Consider the following 19,188-nt stretch of genomic DNA (forward strand, 5'->3'; position numbering starts at 1 on the left):
ATTCCACGTCTAAACTAAGCACTAATTGGACAAAAACTTGAAAATCCTCTTGCACCTCTGACTGAATGTATTCTGTGCAGATGCTGCTATGTCAAGCTGTCTCGCTTTCAGCTGGGATAGAACTGGTTTTCTTCAGTGCCTGGTATGATGCTGCTTTGGTTCTGTGAGAGAAACAGCATTGATAACACATCAATGTTTACAGCTGCTGCTAAGCAGTGTTGTACAGAGCCAAGGCTGTTCTCAGTGAAGGATCCAAGGAGCTGGGAAGGAACAGAGCGAGGACAGCTGCCTTAACCTGGCCACAGGGCTATTCTGTAACACATGGCAATGTGTGGAAGGGATTTTGGATGGGGTTCATCTCTCTCTCGCGCTCTCTCTCTCTCTCTCTCTTCCACTGCTGGGGAACAACTGCTTGTGCATCACTTGTTACATACATTCATATTACACACACACACATAGCCATAACTACTATCCTCCTCCTTCTCCCTCTCTTAGTGAACAGTTTTATTTCAACCCCAGAATCTTACTTTTTTTCTCCCCTGTTCTCCCCCCGCCCCCATCCCCCTGGGAAGGGGAGCAGTGTGCGAAGGGTTGTGTGGTGCTCAGCTGCCTGCTGCATGAAACCACAACACAAGCTCACATGCTATACCATAAAATAATGGAGGTTCTGTGTGACTGCATTGAGTATTTTGCCAGTCCTACCTGAACTCATTAAAGACACCGAGCTCTGCGAGGACAGCGTACTGCAGTGTCTGTGAGCACTGTGGTTTGTACCTTACTCAGCTGCATAAATTCATTCAGCATATTACAGTCAGCAGTCCAGAGCATGGATTACACCCCCACGGCCCCCTAACTCCTGTGCAATGGTCAGCATTCAAAAGAACACATCGCCCCCACTGAATCACAGCTCTGCTTTTTGTACCTGTCTCCTGGTCGAGCTGAACCTGTCTCCTTTCGTTCTCAAAGGCCTTCAACCAGCGCTGTTTCTGCTCAGGCTTTTTTGCACAGAATAAGTGGACCTCCTCAGTGTCACGGCAGTGTAATTTAAATGCATTTTTCACACTGATGCTGAAGTCCTTGTCCTTTCCATCTTCTATGTCCAGGATTTCCATGTCATCCATGTTGATCCGACTTTTATAATACAAGATGTCCCGGCGCAGAAGGTCCTGTAAGAGATCACAAGTTATACAGATTTGTGTTTCTTGACCTCTCCGTGCCATAAGCATTCGTTTTCTTTGAGATGCTGGAATACTCAATCTTTTTGTTGGGCACTGTAATGCTGTAAGATTTGAATCTCTAGAACTGAGGAGTGCTAAGCTCCTACTGTTTGCATTGACTGGAATCATTTGGTTTCTTCTATTGGTGGGGTCAGGATAACAGGCTGGCATCTCCGCTTTTGGGATGCCATCAGCTACATTCAAGCACTCTGGATGTGGTCTCAAATCCCCATTAAGCTGCTTTAGAAAGCAGTACTTGCATGCTGCTTTCCATGTCAGCAAAAAAGAAATCCTAATTAGTTTTTATTTTTCACATTGCCCATTAAATGTGTTTAGAGCACGAAAAGTGTCAACAGCAGCGATAAAATGATTCCTGAGTTACCAGGAGCTACCTGCTTGCCACACAGTATGGAAAAAAATGGCATGTTCAGTTCTGAAATTCCAGTGGAAGATACCTTACCTTTGCTCGACCAAAGAATATTTCTTTTACTGTTCAAATAGGTGCACACAGATACACACCTGCACTGTGTGTGAACAACAGCGAGGCAGTGCTTCTGTCTCCTCTATAAGGACTTGGCCAGCAGTTAGTGTATTGCTCTGCTCAGGTGCACCTGGCTCTGGGGCACCAGAGGAAAAGCCACACTGAATGCACACCAATCTGTGCAAGAAGCACACACGATGCAAGCAGAATTAAGTATTATGGATTCAAATAGAGAACAACTGGAAACACACAGGGGAAGTGGACTCAAATGTTCAGCATTGTAATAGTATTTGTATTTGACCACTCAAGTTACCTTCTTGCAGCAGACAAGCTGGTGATCAAAGAGGAAGAACATCCTCTGTTGGCTCTTGGCTTGAGGGTGGGAGACTTTGGTTAATTCTCCAGAATAGATGAGTTCTGAGCTTCTAACGAGAACATCTTCACCCTGAGAGCAGCACAAAGAAGAGCCTGGTGACTGGCCTGTGCCATCCCAAAACAAGGAGGAGACATAAGCCTGTAATCTCACAAGGCAATGTCAGTGTGGTCATGCAGCCTAAAACCCTGCTAGTGAAACACTTTTCCAGGAGTGAGAAGGGGCCGCTGTGCTGGAGAAAAGGCCTTTTTATATCAAGACAGTTGCTGTACTCTTGGTACCCAGTGAATGGAAACAGAATTTGACTTGCTTTCTGGCACAACCTGCTCTAGGGAAGCTGTTTTAGCAGGGCGTTGGGCTTACGGGAGCTCCAGAGGTCCCTTCCAACCCCTATGGTTCTGTGATGCTGTACGATTAGAGCAATAATATGTTAAATGAAAACTCTCCTTTGTAAGGGAAAAGTCCCAAGCAGCTGATCCATCGCTGGCATTAAAGAAACCACATAAGAAGATAGCTGATAATTTAGCCTGACATTTCGGATAGAGAAGGGCTGGTTTTATTGAATTTAGGCTTCAAAAAAATGAGAAGATTGGAGTCTCTTGGGGTTGGGAAGTTCTTCCACACACAGGGTGGTGAGGCACTGGAACAGGTTGCCCAAGGAGGCTGTGGATGCCCCATCCCTGCAGGCATTCAAGGCCAGGCTGGATGTGGCTCTGGGCAGCCTGGGCTGCTGGTTGGTGACCTGCACACAGCAGGGGTTGGAGCTGGATGAGCGCTGTGGGCCTTTGCAACCCAGGCTGTGCTGTGATTATTATTTTTTTTTTCTTTTAAATCATTTTCATGTTGAGCCTACAGGCATTTTATTCTTCCATCTTCTGAAGAACAATGTGCCTTATTAAGCACTAAGGGTTGATTCTGTCCACACTGACCATTTTGACCTCAGTAAAATGGGTGAGAAAAAGAGAAAAACACGATTTTGTCAGACCACCCTCTAATTTTATTTCAGAAGGAAAATGGGGAAACAAAGAATCCCAGGGGTCAGGGAGAAGGTGGCTGGTCTAGATGGGTTATGTGGTAGACCTTTTCATTTGTACTGAAAGATGACAGCTTTGAAGCAATAAAACATCAGAAAATCAATTCACAGAGTAGCAGAACTGAGTGAAATCCTCACAGAGCTCTTATAGGAGGGAAATGAACGCAATGCATTCAGTTCCTAGGAAAAGTAAGTCTGCCTTACCTCCCAGTCTTCTATGGAGCTTTGCCACTGAGCAATTTTGTCGATGTTCTCCAGTCGCCGCTTTCTCTCGTTGATGAGCCGAGCAACGTTCTTCATGGCATTTAAGGCAGCTTCAACGTCTTTAAAATCCCTAGGGTAGGGCAGAGCGTGTGTGAGAGGGATGCCTTGCTGCAGGCAGCTTTTCAGAAGCATGCTGCTTTGGACACGCAGATTTATACAGTTGTTACAAATTCAGGACCAGTGTGTGGAAGGGCAGGAGGCGAGTAACAACATTCAGCTGCAGAGCTGTAAACACTTGTGGATGAATCGATCTTCAAGGCTTTGCTTGTTACCCATCATGATACAACAGATTCATAACACTATTGCTTTCATATAAGGATTGATTCTGTCACATACAGATGAGACAGTTCAGATTTGGCTTGATTTCAAATGGGGGCTGTTGGAGTGTTTGGGAGGATGGGGCAGAAGCCAATGCACTCCCCATACACTGCCCTGGAAGGAGCTGCTCTGCACAGCACAGCTTAATGCAATTTTCAGACATCCAGGTGCTGCATTAAGGAGCTGTATCTTACGAGATCAACGTTGGAACAGCGTGCTTATGGATTTAATAACTTACACATAAAGCAGTTGAGAAATAGCAGTGCTGTAAATCAGGTGTTGAAATTAAATAAGTTGTCACAGTGGGCCGTTAGCAACACTCTCCTTAATATAGTTTTTCGTGCTTTATTTCTGTGGCTTATTATTTTTCTTGCACAATTAATTGAGGCAAAAGCAATGCCTTCACCCTGAAATGGAGCTCTGGGTTTGTGGGCTTCTGAGCTAGGGCAAGAATTCACTGAGCGCACGTGGCCTGATGTTGTAGGCCATGAGTTTCCTCAGGGAAAGCACCAAACAGAACTCAAGACTGCCTCTCAGCCTTGACATGCTGTACATGTGTGGGTACATGGATGTTCTGGGCTATAATAACCAGTGCTTTTAGAGGCAAAGCTGTCAATAATATCATCCCAGGAACAAACTCCAAAGTCTGTGTGTGCTGGTATCTCAGATATGTGGGCCAAGGAAACCAGAAAAGCACCACAATGAAAGGAACTTAGTAACATCAGGTCTCTAACAGACAGGGAAGCCCAGTGCTACTGTCATTGAAAGTTACGTATTTGATGGAAGAATGCTTTTTTTTTCCTGGTTCCTACAAGATAACAGCAGAATCACAGCACTGGCTGCACTCAGCAAGCTGCCCTCAGCATGCAATTACACATCAGCCTGTTTCCACGAGACAGGTGTTGCCATTCTGCTTCCCACCACGCTGACCTACCTGTGCTGAGGGTTGGTGTATTTGAGCAGTTCAGCCAGCTGCAGTGGGTACTTGCAGATTTTCTGCACTGGTGTCAGCAGAAACCCATCCAGAGAGATGTCAATCATCTTCTGCAGCAAGCGGCAGGCTTCGAAGAAGTAGACGTACTTGTTAACTTTGGTGAGGCGGGACAGCTCCATGCAGGCGTTGGGGTGGTTGTTGCAGTACTCAGAGTAGATCTGAAACTCCGTTTGCTGTGAAGAATCACAGAACCACAGAATGGCCTGGGTTGAAAAGGACCACGATGATCACCCAGTTCCAACCCCCTGCTGTGTGCAGGTCGCCAACCAGCAGACCAGGCTGCCCAGAGCCACATCCAGCCTGGCCTTGAATGCCTGCAGGGATGGGGCATCCACAGCCTCCTTGGGCAACCTGTTCCAGTGCCTCACCACCCTCTGGCTGAAAAACTTCCTCCTAATATACAACCTAAACCTCCCCTGTCTCACTTTAAAACCATTCCTCCTTGTCCTATCGCTATCCACCCTTGTAAACAGCCGTTCCCCCTCCTGTTTATAAGCTCCCTTCAAGTATTGGAAGGAAATGAGGGGATTTACTATCTGTCTTTCTCTGAGTGATGGCTCTGAATCTCTCACAGCGGGCTGTGGGATAAATGATGTGCTCTGCTGGCATTCTGAAGCTGTCAGACCTGAGGTTGGTGGCTAGCAGAGTGCTTGCACAGCTTACCTGAGAGAGAGCTCAACCTGCAGCCAGGAGAACTAGGGGATACTTGGCTGGGGGGAGGTTAAACAGAACCTGTCAGATCAATTTCCTCTGTCCTAATCCCTGCTCAGCTACCCCTGCCTATAAGTCAAATGTACTTACATATTCCAAGAAACAGGAGCCAACCTCACTTAAATGTGGGTGGTCTTTGTTGAATTTCTTCTCCAGTGCTTTAACAAATTTCTTCTGGCACCTGTAGATGTCTTCAATATTCCCAAAGATTGTCTTCAGCTGTTCTTCTGTAAACATGTCGGCTCTTTTGCGGCACTGCTTAATGTAACCCTAAGAAGAAACCAAATGAGAAAGCTGGGCACTGACTCAGAGGTGCTAGGATTTCAGGAGAAAACCCCAGTACTGCAATTAGCTGTGCTTCAGCTACCCCTTCCTTCATAGTGCATCCATGCCTTAGGCTATTATTTCTTCTAATGCCACCCAAATTATGGTAGAAATAGGAATCAGCCCACAGTCATATCACTGCCTTAAATGATGCTGTAACCCACACTTGAAGGATCCCAGAGCTGCTTTCTCTCCTGTGGAAAACAGCTTTGTCTGCAGGCTATGGGGTTGTGCTGGCCACTGCACTGACAACTAAATCCAGCTGAGGATCTGGTTTGGATGCTCACGTTTGCAAAGGCCTGGTTGAATCAAGGGAGAAGGAGGTGACAAAGGGAATTCTGGACTCACCAGAAGGAAAGGGGGTTTGGTGTGTGCTGCTTTTCCCCAGCTGGCTGTCCTGGAGGGCACGGTTTTGTGTCATTGTAGTGAAAAAAATGTATGTTCCTTCAAACTCCTTTCTCAATTACCTTAATTTGCCCCAGTGTATCTGACAGCGTGTCACTTCTGGAAGAGGTGTCAGAATACTCAGCATATTTGGAAGTGAAAGATCTTATTTGCTGAATGTCCCCCAGTTGTTTCAATCTGAGCATAACTTGCCTGAAGGCTGGAGTTGCTGACTGTATTACCTCAGAACATATATTAAGGAGGACAGCAGTGCTAGACGTTTACTTTTCTCTGTCTTGGGAAATGCAATTAATTCCGTTTAATCAGAGCCCAACTGGATGCTCCCAAAACAGAGGCATTTGGGATATTGCTGTAATGAATCGGCTTCTGTTTTCTGAGCGTGCAATGTCATGTAGCAGAGCAGACACTGATGGAAATGCCATTAGTATTCAGAGGAGGAAAGTTACCCACTTAGGAACCCTCCACCTGGGCACAAAACAGAACACCCTATAGTTTCCTTTACAGAGGTCCTTGCATTCACTTCCCCCTTATTCCTTTACCTCACAAATGTCCTTCAGATGCTTGATGTAGTCTCGTTCTGTGCTTATGATCTCATTGATAACGTTGGTCCTCATCTGGTCTTTGGTGGTCTGCCCCATCCCAAAGCGCCGGGTGCCACTGCTGGAGTCGTCGTCTTTGCCACCCTCCACCTTTACAGGGTAATCTTCCATGGGTTCATCCTGGTTCACTCGGAGCTGGACCGGACACACAACACATTGCCATTCACATTGCTACCTACAGCTCATCCAGAGAAAGGAGAGCTGACTGAGTGCTGGACAAGGGTTGAGCTGGGAAGGGAGTGAAGGGGAATGCTGTGTAACACTGAGGTAATATTACCTATAAACATATTTTCCCATGATAAGCAGTATGTAAGCATATTTCCCCAGAATGTAAGGCCAGACAGATGAAGTTCTGTCTACACTGCATACAAAATCAGGACAGGAAATGGCTTATCAAGAGAAATCTGCCTGTGTACTCACAAGGGGGCTCTTAGGGAAAGAGAAGGGAACAAGTAAATATTTGCTTTTTTTTGGAGCAGTTTTATTGTTATTCCCATACTGTACATAACAGAGGCCCTCTCAGTACCCGCTTCCCCAAGATTATCTACAGATAACTTGTTCTTTAATTTTCAAACAAATACAGATGCCAGTGAGCATGCAGTGCAGTGCAGAATGGCATTACATTACAGAGCTGCGTGTGCAACTCGTGGTTCCTTCACATTGCCCATGAGATGGCAGCACAGTGTGAGCAGAGCCAAACACCAGCAATTTGTAGACCTGCTCTGCAGAATCTGTTTTGTTAGCAGTACCAAAGTACCTTAATTAATAGTGAGAAATTTATTTGTGCATTCCACTTGCAAGCCTTATTTCCATAGAAGCATTGCTGCTGCATATTCAGTAGCTCTCAGAGCGCCCATGGGAATATTCTGTACACAAATCATCAATCTCAGCACAAAGAACAAATGAAAAGCTCTGAGGCAGCAACATGTGTAAATAAAAGCAGTTTTGGTACAGTAACAGATCTGCTGTAAGCTTTTCATGTAGCCTCTTCTAGTCAGGATTATTTACCTCTTTGTGTACACATATCTCTATAAAAGATGCGTACCCATCCCTCGCCAACATAGGCATAGATTGCACTGATTCACTGCCTACAGTGGGTGAAGCCCCCCAGATGTGCAATCTGGCCTTTCTTTCACTGTGAGTGGAACAACATGGCTGGTCTTAAGCTCAGACTTCAGCCTGAAACTTGTTTGGAGTAACTGAGAGATCTGCAGGTTTACCCAAGCCCCAAAACACCCTGCCCCTCCCAGCAGTAAGCTTGAGACATGGTGATAATTAGCAGGAAATCTTCAGTTGGTTGCTAAGAGTAAGTGGTGTAATTGCTCTGCTAAAATAACTTGTTATTCTGCATCCCTGCAGGGTAGCACCAGTCTGATTTCCCCTGGAATACTGCTAGAGGTTTTTGCCAGCCAGGACAACAGCTTGTCGGTAATATGAAAATAAAAAAGGAGCGTGTTTTGACTGTGAAAAAGCAGTTCTGTCCCCACTACTGCTGAGAATTTGATCCTAGCAATCTTACTTGCAAAACCATACACTGTTTGGAACAGTTATCCAGCTGAGACAGCTTCTCAGAAGCTATACCAAGTGTTTCACAGCTTCTAGAGCTTCTGCTCTGCTTCTCCAAGGGCCTTTGCTACAGACACCAGATTACTTCCTTTCATGCTTCACCTGATTTTGGGTCACTTATGATCTAAAGTGACCCAGATTAGAAGCTGAGCTGCTAAGAATCTCTCTGTCCTTAGGCACCTAATCGCCTGTGCAGCGCTTACACCCTAACACAGTGAATGCATTCAGACATCCTCACCAACAGGCAAAGCCTGAACAAAGGACAGCAGTCTTTCTCCTTGCAGAAGGAAAGGAGTGCCCAGGCTCTAATTTTACCTCCCCAACTTGTACAGAGAATTCAGATGTGTTACAGAATGCCCTGCTGGAAATGGATCTTACCTCTGCTCTGTGTAAGCGGAGGCTGTCTGGATTGCTCTACACAGCTGCCTCTGTATAGGCACCTATTGGTGCCATGCTCATCTGTACTGTCTGAAGTGATTCCTAGGGCAAAGACCTGTCTGCTGTGTGTGGGACTCCACTACGAGCATTTGTTGCTCACTCCTAAAGGTGATGCTGGGTGCTTAGATGCAGACTAGCCAAGTTTACACCCTGGGTAAGGAGCCCAGGGTGTCAAACCACCATGCGGGCAGCTCCTCAGCTGGCACAGCTCAGCTTAGCGCCAGAGCGTAAACTAAACCGCCTTTGCACTGATTTACTGCAAAGAGAGAGTTCTCCACACTCATCTGGGAGGGCTCAACGTACAGTGACCCAGCACAGAGCAACAGTGACAAGCACATGTGGAACAACTATCCCAGAAGTCACAGTGCTCAGCACTCACTGAGGAACTCAAAATCTGGGGGAAAGGAACATCCAGTGGTAACGAAGAGGTATGGAAAAAGCCATCAAACTCTTACCCGTACAAAGCTGGCTGGAAACCAGCCTTCGCTGTCCAGAATCCTTCCCCACCACCACTCCTTGTTGGTAGCATCCATTACTTCAATGACGTCGCCAGCCTTGAACCCCAGCTCTTGGTCGTCCATCGTGACATGGTCCCAGAGGGCTTCTGCATACACCACGCTGCCATCGCTGATGAGCTGTGGACAGAGCAGGTGAGGCTGTTAGCTGCCCAACAACAGCAGTGCAGTCAGAGCGGCCGCAGCTCAGGGGTGATCGCTGCTGAGCCAAACCAGGTGAGCGCTGCCTACTGCTCGTTCACCACCACACACGTGAGAAGGAGCTGGTGCCAGGCTGGCACGTGCCTTGGCTGACCTTGCTCTCAAGAGCACTCGTTCCCAATCCCTCGGACACAAGTGTAAATTTGATATTCTGGAATTAGTGCCTCCGTGAGCAAACAGGGCTCTGCAGTAGCACATTGCCAGTGGAGGATGCTCTTGTGCTGCTAGCACAGCCCTGCTATGGAGAGCCTTGAAATAAAAGCTTGAGTGTCAATATTTTTAGAGACGTACTTCAGAGCAGAAAGTATTCTGAGGCCTCAGAGCTGGCCTAGGACAGAGAGAGCTTTAAATCTTTAGAATGGTTAAACATAGCACTTAAGCTGCTTAAAGTAAGTCTCCTGGAGAGTTCAAGTAATTATGCTGAGGTCCAGCAGTTATTTACAACACATCTCATAGAGGGCCTATTCTAGAAAAAAGGAATCCTCAGCAATTAAATACATAATCCAAACCAAAGTGTGAACATGACTGGGAGGGAGCTCTTGAAGGCAGTGATGACGGTGTCTGTAGGTAAGGTGATGCCATTCCCAGCCATCCACCTTAGTTGTGGTGCAGCTGGTAATCTGGTGCTGCTGCTCTGTGACAGACCTGCCCAGCACCCATGGGTTGCCATGTCAGAGCCTCTGCTGAACTGCAACTACAGATCATGCACCGACCTCAAAGCCTGGGCAAAATGAGGCTCCAAACACCAACATTTCCCCAACAAAGCAGCACGTACCACTAGAAAAGGGGCTTGGTTGTTCTACCGTGGCTGCAAAGTGCTGTATTTCTAAGAAAAAATAAATGGTACACTGATAAATTCTGGGAAGATAATGAAAAGAGAAGTCAAGGAGGCATAAGGAAGAGAAAAACCACTGTCCATGACTGTACCCTACATTGCAGCAGTGTCACCCCTGCTACGTATTGCAGGCATAATCCATGATGTGCATCTTAGGTTACCACCCTCATAGTTACCTGCTGCTCTAGGTTACTGTTCCTCTCAGCTATAAAAAGATGCATGTTATAAAAGAATGTCAGGATAATCACAGTACAGTGAATCAGGAGACAGTTAACTGGAGGCATACGGGAAAAAAAAAATCAAACACAGTCTGCCTTTGGATAGCAAATGCCCCTTCACTGAACCAGAAGCAGCTTAATGCAGCGCATCCATTTTGACAAAAATAACATCAGGGTGATGGGGAAGGGGAGGGTGGGAGGTTCCCAGCTGCCCACACTGCCCACTTTCTGCTGCCTGCGGGCCAAGCAGTCACTGAGGTGTGGTCCCACCAGCAAGGAACACAGAGCTGTGCTCCTACAACCCAGCCAGCAACACAGCAGGACCAAACTGCATGCCTTGAAGCAGCCTAGGCTGCAGTGGCAGAGGATAACCCTGGCAAACCAAACAGCTGCAGGTGCGCATAAATGTAGCTTGTCACAGGAACAGCAGCTGAGCCGCGGAGTGGACAACAGGGGAGCAGAAGCTCAGCAAAGGCTCTGTGGGAGCTGCTGTCACACACAGGGCTGTGCTCCCATGGGCAGGGGCTGTGGCTCTGTGAGCGCCCACACCAGTGCGTAAATCCCTGCAAAGAACAGTGTTAGCAAGCTCTAGAGCACACAGCCCCTGACCAGTGCAGAAAGAATACGGCTCTTTCCAAGATCAAGTATCTTTGGTGCACACTGTGTAAGCGTGGGGCAGCAGCTGGCACATGTGGCATAGCTGTGGCCAAAGGGAGATCAAGCAGACATCCTCTGCAGCGCTGTGGTGATCGCACAGCAGTGCACCAGTGGTGTGATGGTATCAATACCTGTGGTACCTGCCTGCTGGGGCTCAGCACCTCAATGAGAGGAAGAGCCCAGGGCTGCTCCTGCCCTATATTTTCTGTGTTCAAGAACAAACTGTGAATATGTTTGCCAAGTACAGAAAGTCAGGACTGACCTACCATCACCTGGCCAAATACCACAGGCAAGCAGATAGATCAGATGAGCAGCTCTCATCCAAAGGAAGGTCTGAAGCAACACCTGAGAGGCAGGTAAGGACTGACAGACAGCAAACACCATGTTTGTAGGGAGGAATGATCAATACAGAGTAAAGCAAGAAATAAAGAAAAAATGTTATATATGCTTTGGATTATCTTACTGAGTTTATCCAAACACCACTTCAAACAGACGTGCCTGCAGGCTGTCTCCTCCCTCTATTGCTCCATCTGGGGTCACACACTGGGGTGCTGGAGCAGCAGAGCAGGCACAGGAGCAATGCAAAGCATTTAATGATCACCACAGTCAGTGCTTGTTTTTCTATTAGCCCTCAGCCTGTACAAATCTGTGTCTTACACTATTTCTGCACTAGTACCCAACTGCAGATCCCAGGCTCATACAGAAACACCAGACACACTCAATGTGACAGTCCCTTTCCCAGAGTATTACTGTGGGGCAGCTCTGGGCATCCGTGTCACTGTGCAGCACTGCAAGCAGCTGCAGCATCCCCAGTGAGGAGCATCCTGTTAATGGGGAATAAAGGTCTGTAGCTCTTACTCCCCACCCCTGGAAGGACATGCCATCAGAAAAAAGATTTTCTGCAAAATGTGGTAGAGCACAGCACAATCATCTGGCTATATCTCAACAGCTGTTCATCTTCCAGAGGAGCATGTGTTAAAGGGAACGCTCCTCATTTCTAGGCATAGCAGCTCCAAGACCATTGGTTTTGATCTTTGCAATTACAGCAAGGTTTGAAAAACAACTATTCTGTCCATATGAATTGACATCTACGTGTTGGCTCTGTAACACCAAGAACAATTCAATGCACGTTCTTGAAGAGCCACCATCTCCTGCCCTGAACCAGACCCTAGAAGAGAAGCATTAGAATATGAAGAACACAAACCCAGCCACCTTCAGCTGCTGGAACTACTACAGCTGGCAGCACAGCAGACAAGTTTGCCTTTGTTTATGGCAAGTCTGCAGGCAGCACTGTTTGCAACCCAGAGGCAGTGCTAACGCAGATGTTCTGAAAATCAGCTGGAGCTCTAACACTGCATTAGCATTGCTGTGCATCTACAGCTGCTTGCTTTACAGCTCGCGCAGCTGCAGCCTTGCTGCTCATTTGCAGACAACTGATGCTAAAGGCAGGCACCAGGAAAGTGCTGTGCAGGTTACTCGAGCTAGTATGGCAAGAGGGTGTGAGGTGGAGGAATTGCTGTACTGCTACTGCAAGCCATGCCACAGAGGAGATGCACTTGGGGCTGTTGCACATAGCTGCCCCAAATGAAGTCCAGGACATGAAATGGAGCTGGCATGCCACGGCCCTTGTCTTCTTTGTGTGTTCACATGCCGGCTGCTCAGCCCCTTTGTCTCAGGCTGAACACCTCAATGCAATTCCCTGTTCTGACAGGAGCTCCAGGCAATCCAAGAGATAAAAGATCTAGACAGCTTACAGAAGGAGGGATGGAGACCGCTTTAAGAAGCATGCATCTTTGAGCTACTTGGCTCTATCTGAATAAAATTTGAATAGCTTTCTTTTGATGTTAATTACACTGTACTACATACAGCAAAAAAAGGAGTGCAAGTGCAGAGAGTAGGAGCAAGACAGCTCAGGAACAGGGTGCCAATGAAATGGAATGTTCTGTGACACCAAACCAGGCTCCTTTCATGATGAGCAGAGCACTGCTGGATGCTTCCTGGGGAGCTGAATGGGCTAGGAGGGCTGCATTCCCCAAGGAATGGCTGAGCCAGGTCAGCACACACAGCTCTGCCACCTGCAGCAGCCCTGGCCCTGCAGTACAGACCCCAACACTGCTGCTCTGTTCACAGAGTCCCTCTCCCACATTCTCTCATGCAAAGTGCAGCAGAGGAGTCAGAAAAAAGCTTCCACTTTCCTTCTGTCCCACGGTAGTGCTTCACGCACACAGATGGCTGCTTTTCTGAGCAGCTAGAGAAGTCAGCCTGCCTTGCCCTTGAGCCAAAACCCGATGGGATAGTTCTCAAATCACCCTGACAGCTCACTCTTGTTTCCTCTCAAAACCAGTAGCTTTGTTGTTTAATGGTGGACAAGGGCTGTTTATCTCACAGACCCCTGTTGGCCTATGGTGGGCATTGAGTTACTGTGTCAGCGTGTAGAGAACCATTTATTTGGTAAGAACAGCTTTCCACGAAACCATTCAGACTAGCACCAAGTATATCGTTCCCTTCTGTTTATACCATCTGAGTGCAGGCTCCCGCTCAGAAGTGCTTTAAGCAGATGAGAAGAGGTGAAGGTCCCCACACAGTGGCCAGGAGAAGCCTCAGAGCACTGCAGGAGGGCAGCAGCCTGGCAGAAGACCAGAGGCAGGGCTGTCCTCCAGGCATTGAGGGCACAGCACTGGGCCTCCCAGCTGTGAACCCAGGCACATGTGGTTTTTCAAGGACCAAAGCGATGCAAGAAGTTCCCAATTCCTCACCTAAGGTACAGCAGCTGATTATTTTAATGCAAAGCAAATAGGCAGGAATTGCTTTAGACCATTTTACTTTCAGCTGAAATAGGCTAGGAAAGCTCCAATGGAAGCATGGGTCAGTCACTCGCAGCCAGGGATGCTGTTTGTTCAGCTAGGTCCTTTGGTGCCCTCAGTACCCTGAGCATCACTTTCCCATGACCTGTACATTAAAAGCCTACTAATCTGTGGAACTAACATCCTTAAGCTTTGGCACTGAAGAAACAAGAGCTGAGTCCTTATCAAACTTGATAGCACTCTGCAAAAGGTTATCTTTGCATCACATCTAGTGGTTAAATGTTCGTTACTTCCAGCAGTTGCTGGTAGTGTCTAGAGTAAATAAAGCTGTTAAACAGCTTCCATTTAAATCTTTCATGCACATTTCTAGAGGATGGTTATTTAAACTTAAGCCTAAGACGTTTATTTTCTGGTGTAAGTGAAATAGACTTTCATATTCTTTTCAAACAAACAGACACAATGCTGACTGAGTTGAGTGATAAAATAGCAAATGAAATTCTGTGCTGACAAATGTAGAACAAGCTGCATCTGACACAGACGACTGATTCTAAATGAGCTGCTCCTCAGGAATGTCTCTGCAGACAGATTTAGGAAACCATCAGCCTGGAGCATCAGGGTCAGAGAGTCTGAATGTCAGGGATGACTCAAAAGAAAGAGGCAGAGAACTATAAAAGGCACAAAGAGCAACATTAATCCAAAGACTGGAAGGGCTTCCGGGCCAGCACAAGCTTGGCAGATTTTGAAGCTGCAACAGAGTAAGGTTAGCAGAGGCTGAGCACAAGATGAAGGTCTGTGAAAGGAGGGGCAAGCTCCTAATGCAAGGCCTGTGGTGCCCAGTGAGAAGTTCAGCATAAAAGCAGCACTTCTTCCTGTGGTGTGTGATGAAACTGTACCATAGGATGCCATACAGACAAACACAGATAGCTTCACATGGAGATCAGGCAAGGCCACTCTGTATCTGGATACAACCTCTAGCACATGCAGGATCTTAAATACAAGGGAAGGAACCAAGCCATACTTATCCCAAGTTATATCTGAAAGTGTTCCTGACCAGCCCTACAGAACAGATCTTACAGAATGAATTTAGTAACAAACACTGAAGAAAGCCAGCGTATTATCTTCCATTTTGGCTATTTGTATTACCCGCTTCTTGAAAAGGTGAGTCCCAAAAAAGTTAATTTGACACAGACAGATAAGTTCCCTGAGGTACAGAAACACTCTCGTTCAGCTGGAAAATTAGCAATTGCTAACACAGTAATTACAAGGACATTAAGATGTCCTCTGGGCAGGGCTGCCATCTTCCTGCCACAGCTTCTTAGGCAGAAGTGAGATTAGCACTTGCAATGCCATAATGGGATGGAAAGTACAGCAATAATAACAGGGTGGCAAAGTTTTGGCTACAGCAAGGGAGCAGCCACAGATACAGAAGCAAAGGAAAAGAGCTGCTCACCTTCAGAAGGGCTCAAGTAAGCAGGGATCTCCAGCAAGAGATGTCCTCATTCTTAAATGAGGTCTGGGAAGGGGTGAATCCTGGATCCAGCCCTTCCAGTACACTCATACACCTGAGGCTCCCCTGGGTTGGCCCTGCCTTCCCACCAGGTGCTCAATCACTGCTTCAGCCCTTCATTTAGCATCACCACCACAGCACTCCGTGCAGCTCAGAGCAGATCCCACACAGCACCACTCGCCAGGCACACCGAGCAAGGCCCCATTTTGCTCCTTGTCCAGCCGCTGCTCTTCAACCCCTGGCTGCTTTTTTTTTCTGCCCAAATGAGAAAAAGTGGAGGGAAATAAAGGTGGACCAAAGCGTAGCCAAGGAATTTCCTGGGATGCACTCAGAGAGCAGTCCCTGAGCACAGGCTACAAGATGGGCAGGTGCTGCATCCCCACTGAGGGCTGCTCAAGAAGGCCTCCACAATTAAGAGCATGAAGGACCTAAAAACCTCCTTTAGCTCACAAAGGGAACTTAAGTCATTCTAAAGCTCTAAATCAGCTTAAACAGCTTAAACTCATCTAAGGCCTTAAAGTGTTTTAAGCATTTTAAACCCATCTAAAGCCTTTAAATGGCTTAAGGAGCTTTAAACGCTCTGAGGCTTAAAAGTGATTTAAGTATCTCCAACTTCAGGCTAACCCACTTCTCACACCTCTCCCACTCACACAGCACCTGTAGCTCCAGGTTCAGGCCCAAATGCACGGCTATGGCAGAACCTCTCTTCCTAGTGCCATTGATGGGTGCTCTGGTGCTTTGGGGAATGCTGCAGCCCCTCTGCAGCTGCTCACCTGATGGCAGCAGGGCCGGGCAGGTGCTGGGACGGAACCTGAAATTGGCCACGCTTTCCTCCCTTATTTTCAAAGATGGGGAAGGAGTGAGGCTGGGACTGAGTGCTCAGATTTGAACAGGACCCATTCTGGAGCACACACAGAACTACGAGATGTCAGGTCCAGTCTGGCTGTAGGTGAGGACAGCAGACCTACTGACTCCCTCTTCAGCTCACCAGCAGTTCTGAAGTCTTCATTCACTGCAGGATAGCAAACAAATACCTAGTCAGCACAAGTCCTATATTTTCTGATGCCTTAATTTTAATGAGGATTGGAAATAGAAACTTTTTTATTTAGAAAAGGTGCGACAGGATATTAACACACGATTTTGTCACTTAAGTGACAAGCTGTCCCCATTCTCTTCTCCCCACTATCTGTAGGATTACTGTCCCATTGTGCGCTGCCACTCACCTTTCCCATTCCCTTCCCTCTGTAAGACAGCTCCCTCTTGCACCATGTTTCCCACAACCATGACTTAAAGCCAAGATTCTTGCCTTTCTGCCTCTTTCCCCTGCTGCCCTATGACAGGGGCCTTTGAACACCACCACCATGCCCAGTGCATCCAAGTTCAGCAAGCACAAGTGTGGGCACCCCGCTCTTTGCAGAAGGCAAGGAGAGGGAACCATGCAGGGCCCAGAGCCTCAGGCCCTCTGATGATTGCTGCTACACGATCAGTTGTATCCTCAAGAGAAATTAATCTGAATTTGTTTTACAAATAAGGTTAAAGAAAACATTGTAAAGCTGATACAAACTGCATTGCTAGCAAACCGCCCTGAATTATCGAAAGGTCAGTGTCGCTTTGAGCTCACAGCAGGCAGTAAGCCAGACGTGCAAGGCACAGCTCTGCTCTCCGTGTGCATGCACCATTTAATTTTAATGGAACACACAGCACAGAACAGGATAAAATGCCTTCTATTGCCGCTATGTCCTGTGAAAATATCTTTGGATTAACAGCATTGTGCCAAAGTCTGCCTAACACCAGTAGGTGCTGGCAGACACCAAGGCCAACCGAGATCCCTTAGCAGTTTCCAGACCTGGCCTCAGTGATGTTCTCCCTGCCCTAAAAGAACCATGCAGAATTCGCTCTCTGCTTCCTTTCCTCACCTTTTCCAGGTGAAAAGCCTCGCAGGCTTTTGGTGACCCAAAACTTGAGGCTGTTTTGTCTTTTCCCAGTCATCTCCTTCCCAATGCAAAATGTTTCAGATCGTTTCACTAAACCAAGAACCACTGTGCACACTTTGCTTTGAAAACAGCACAGAGGAAAATCTGAACATCAGCAGCACTGATAGAGAAGGCAAAGAACAAAAATCTTTGATGTTCTGTCACTGTTGGGCAAAGGAAGCTGCCCAGCATTTGTTTCTGCTTGATACCTGTGAATGTAAAAATTAATCATTTCTTTTGTAGTTCTGCAGATGGTTCTTCAAGCTAATTACACTCTCAGAAACCCAAACCACCAAATATCCCATGCTAAGTAAAGAAGACCCATTCAAGCAGCAGCAGATTTCTGGGATCTTCTGAAATGCCAATATTACTTTTGAGTATTTCCATTTTCTTAACTTTTCTCAAGTCCATGCCATCTGGATGAAGTGAGCTAATGGCTTCAGCAGAGCCAGACCCTCAGGCCAGAGCCATGCTCCCATTTCCAAGCCCATAATGCAAACGAGCCCCTCTCTATGGGAGAATGCAGCACATGCAGTTCCTCCTGCAGAACACAGCACCTTTCCATTGGTGCCTAGTGCAAATTTCCTCACTACCCAACTATAATGTCAGGTCACAACTCATCAGCCCAGCATTTCTTAGTCTCCTGGCATAGCTATCTTGCTTGGTGAGGTGAGGAAACCTATGTGAAGTTGCTGACGAGAGCATGTGATAACAGCTCCTCAGGTTCACATGTGATCCCTACTGATGGTATTTGTATTTCCATACAATTTTTCCCCAGCTCTGCAGACACCCAGACCATGATTTGGAACAGTTAGCAGTGGTCAAACCCTGTTCTGCTGTGCTGCTCTCAGCTGCCTTAGCATCAAGGCTAAGAAACTGAGCATGTAATATTCACATACCCCCTGAAGGATGCTCGCTACAACCCAGCAGTGGGAACACACTGCCAGGTAAGAGACACCATGCTGGTTCTTTTCTTGTATCAATATGCTAGATGGATTTAAAACCGAACAAGCACAAGATCTCTAAGCGCAGACACCATGCTGGCTTGCTCCCTGCCACTTGCCCAGCCCAGCAGCTGCTCAGTGCACGGAGCAGGAGGAGAAGGCAGCTCCATCCCCCAGACTGTGCTGGCTCTGCCACTTTCCTACAGCAGGGATCTAGGTGCCTGATGAGAGCTGGTAATCTCTGAAGGGAAAGTGTGCTGGGTGGGATGAGCTGGGGTGGATAGTTTCCCTCTGGCACTGCCAGCAAAAGAAAAGCCACCTTGCACTGCGTGCCACAGCACAGAGCCCTGCAGCAGTGCAATGGGACAGAGAGCATCGCACTGGGCCACCAGCAGCTGCACGTCCCAGCTGAGCCAGCGCCAGGCAGACAGCGTGGGAGCACTGTGAGCCTCAGCCATGTGTGCCATGGCCATCCCAGCCAGAGAGCAGGTACAAAGACACAAGGACAGCATCATTTTATTCTGCAGTTCCCAGCACATTTTGCAGTTAACCAGCCAATGAATGGTATAAACAAGCACTCCCTCTTTTTAAAATGTCTTTAAGCTGTGCAATGGGACTTTTTTTTTTCTAGTCAAAACACTGGAAGCATTAATTAAAATTAATTGTTGATGGTATCATTCTAAATGCTTACTGTGTTTCTTATCTGGCCAGCTCATGCCTTAGATTCCACGAATAAATCACAAAGACAGCAGATACCACATATCACCACAGAAATGAGCTTAGCCTGAGAGAACAAATTAAGGAGAAAGAT

The 19,188-nt window shown here is 47.1% G+C and overlaps 1 protein-coding gene across 1 annotated transcript in view; it reads right to left on the reverse strand.

The window, feature by feature from the left end:
* The window catches only part of LOC125697321 (uncharacterized), a 165,547-nt gene that overhangs the window by 12,477 nt on the left and 133,882 nt on the right, over window positions 1–19,188 (reverse strand). The window contains 7 exon segments of the mRNA XM_048954314.1: window positions 923–1,166; window positions 2,012–2,143; window positions 3,309–3,438; window positions 4,621–4,853; window positions 5,482–5,661; window positions 6,660–6,854; window positions 9,179–9,358. Coding sequence (XP_048810271.1) covers window positions 923–1,166; window positions 2,012–2,143; window positions 3,309–3,438; window positions 4,621–4,853; window positions 5,482–5,661; window positions 6,660–6,854; window positions 9,179–9,358 — 1,294 coding nt within the window.

Source organism: Lagopus muta, chromosome 9 (assembly GCF_023343835.1).
Source record: "Lagopus muta isolate bLagMut1 chromosome 9, bLagMut1 primary, whole genome shotgun sequence".
NCBI classification, from domain to species: domain Eukaryota; kingdom Metazoa; phylum Chordata; class Aves; order Galliformes; family Phasianidae; genus Lagopus; species Lagopus muta.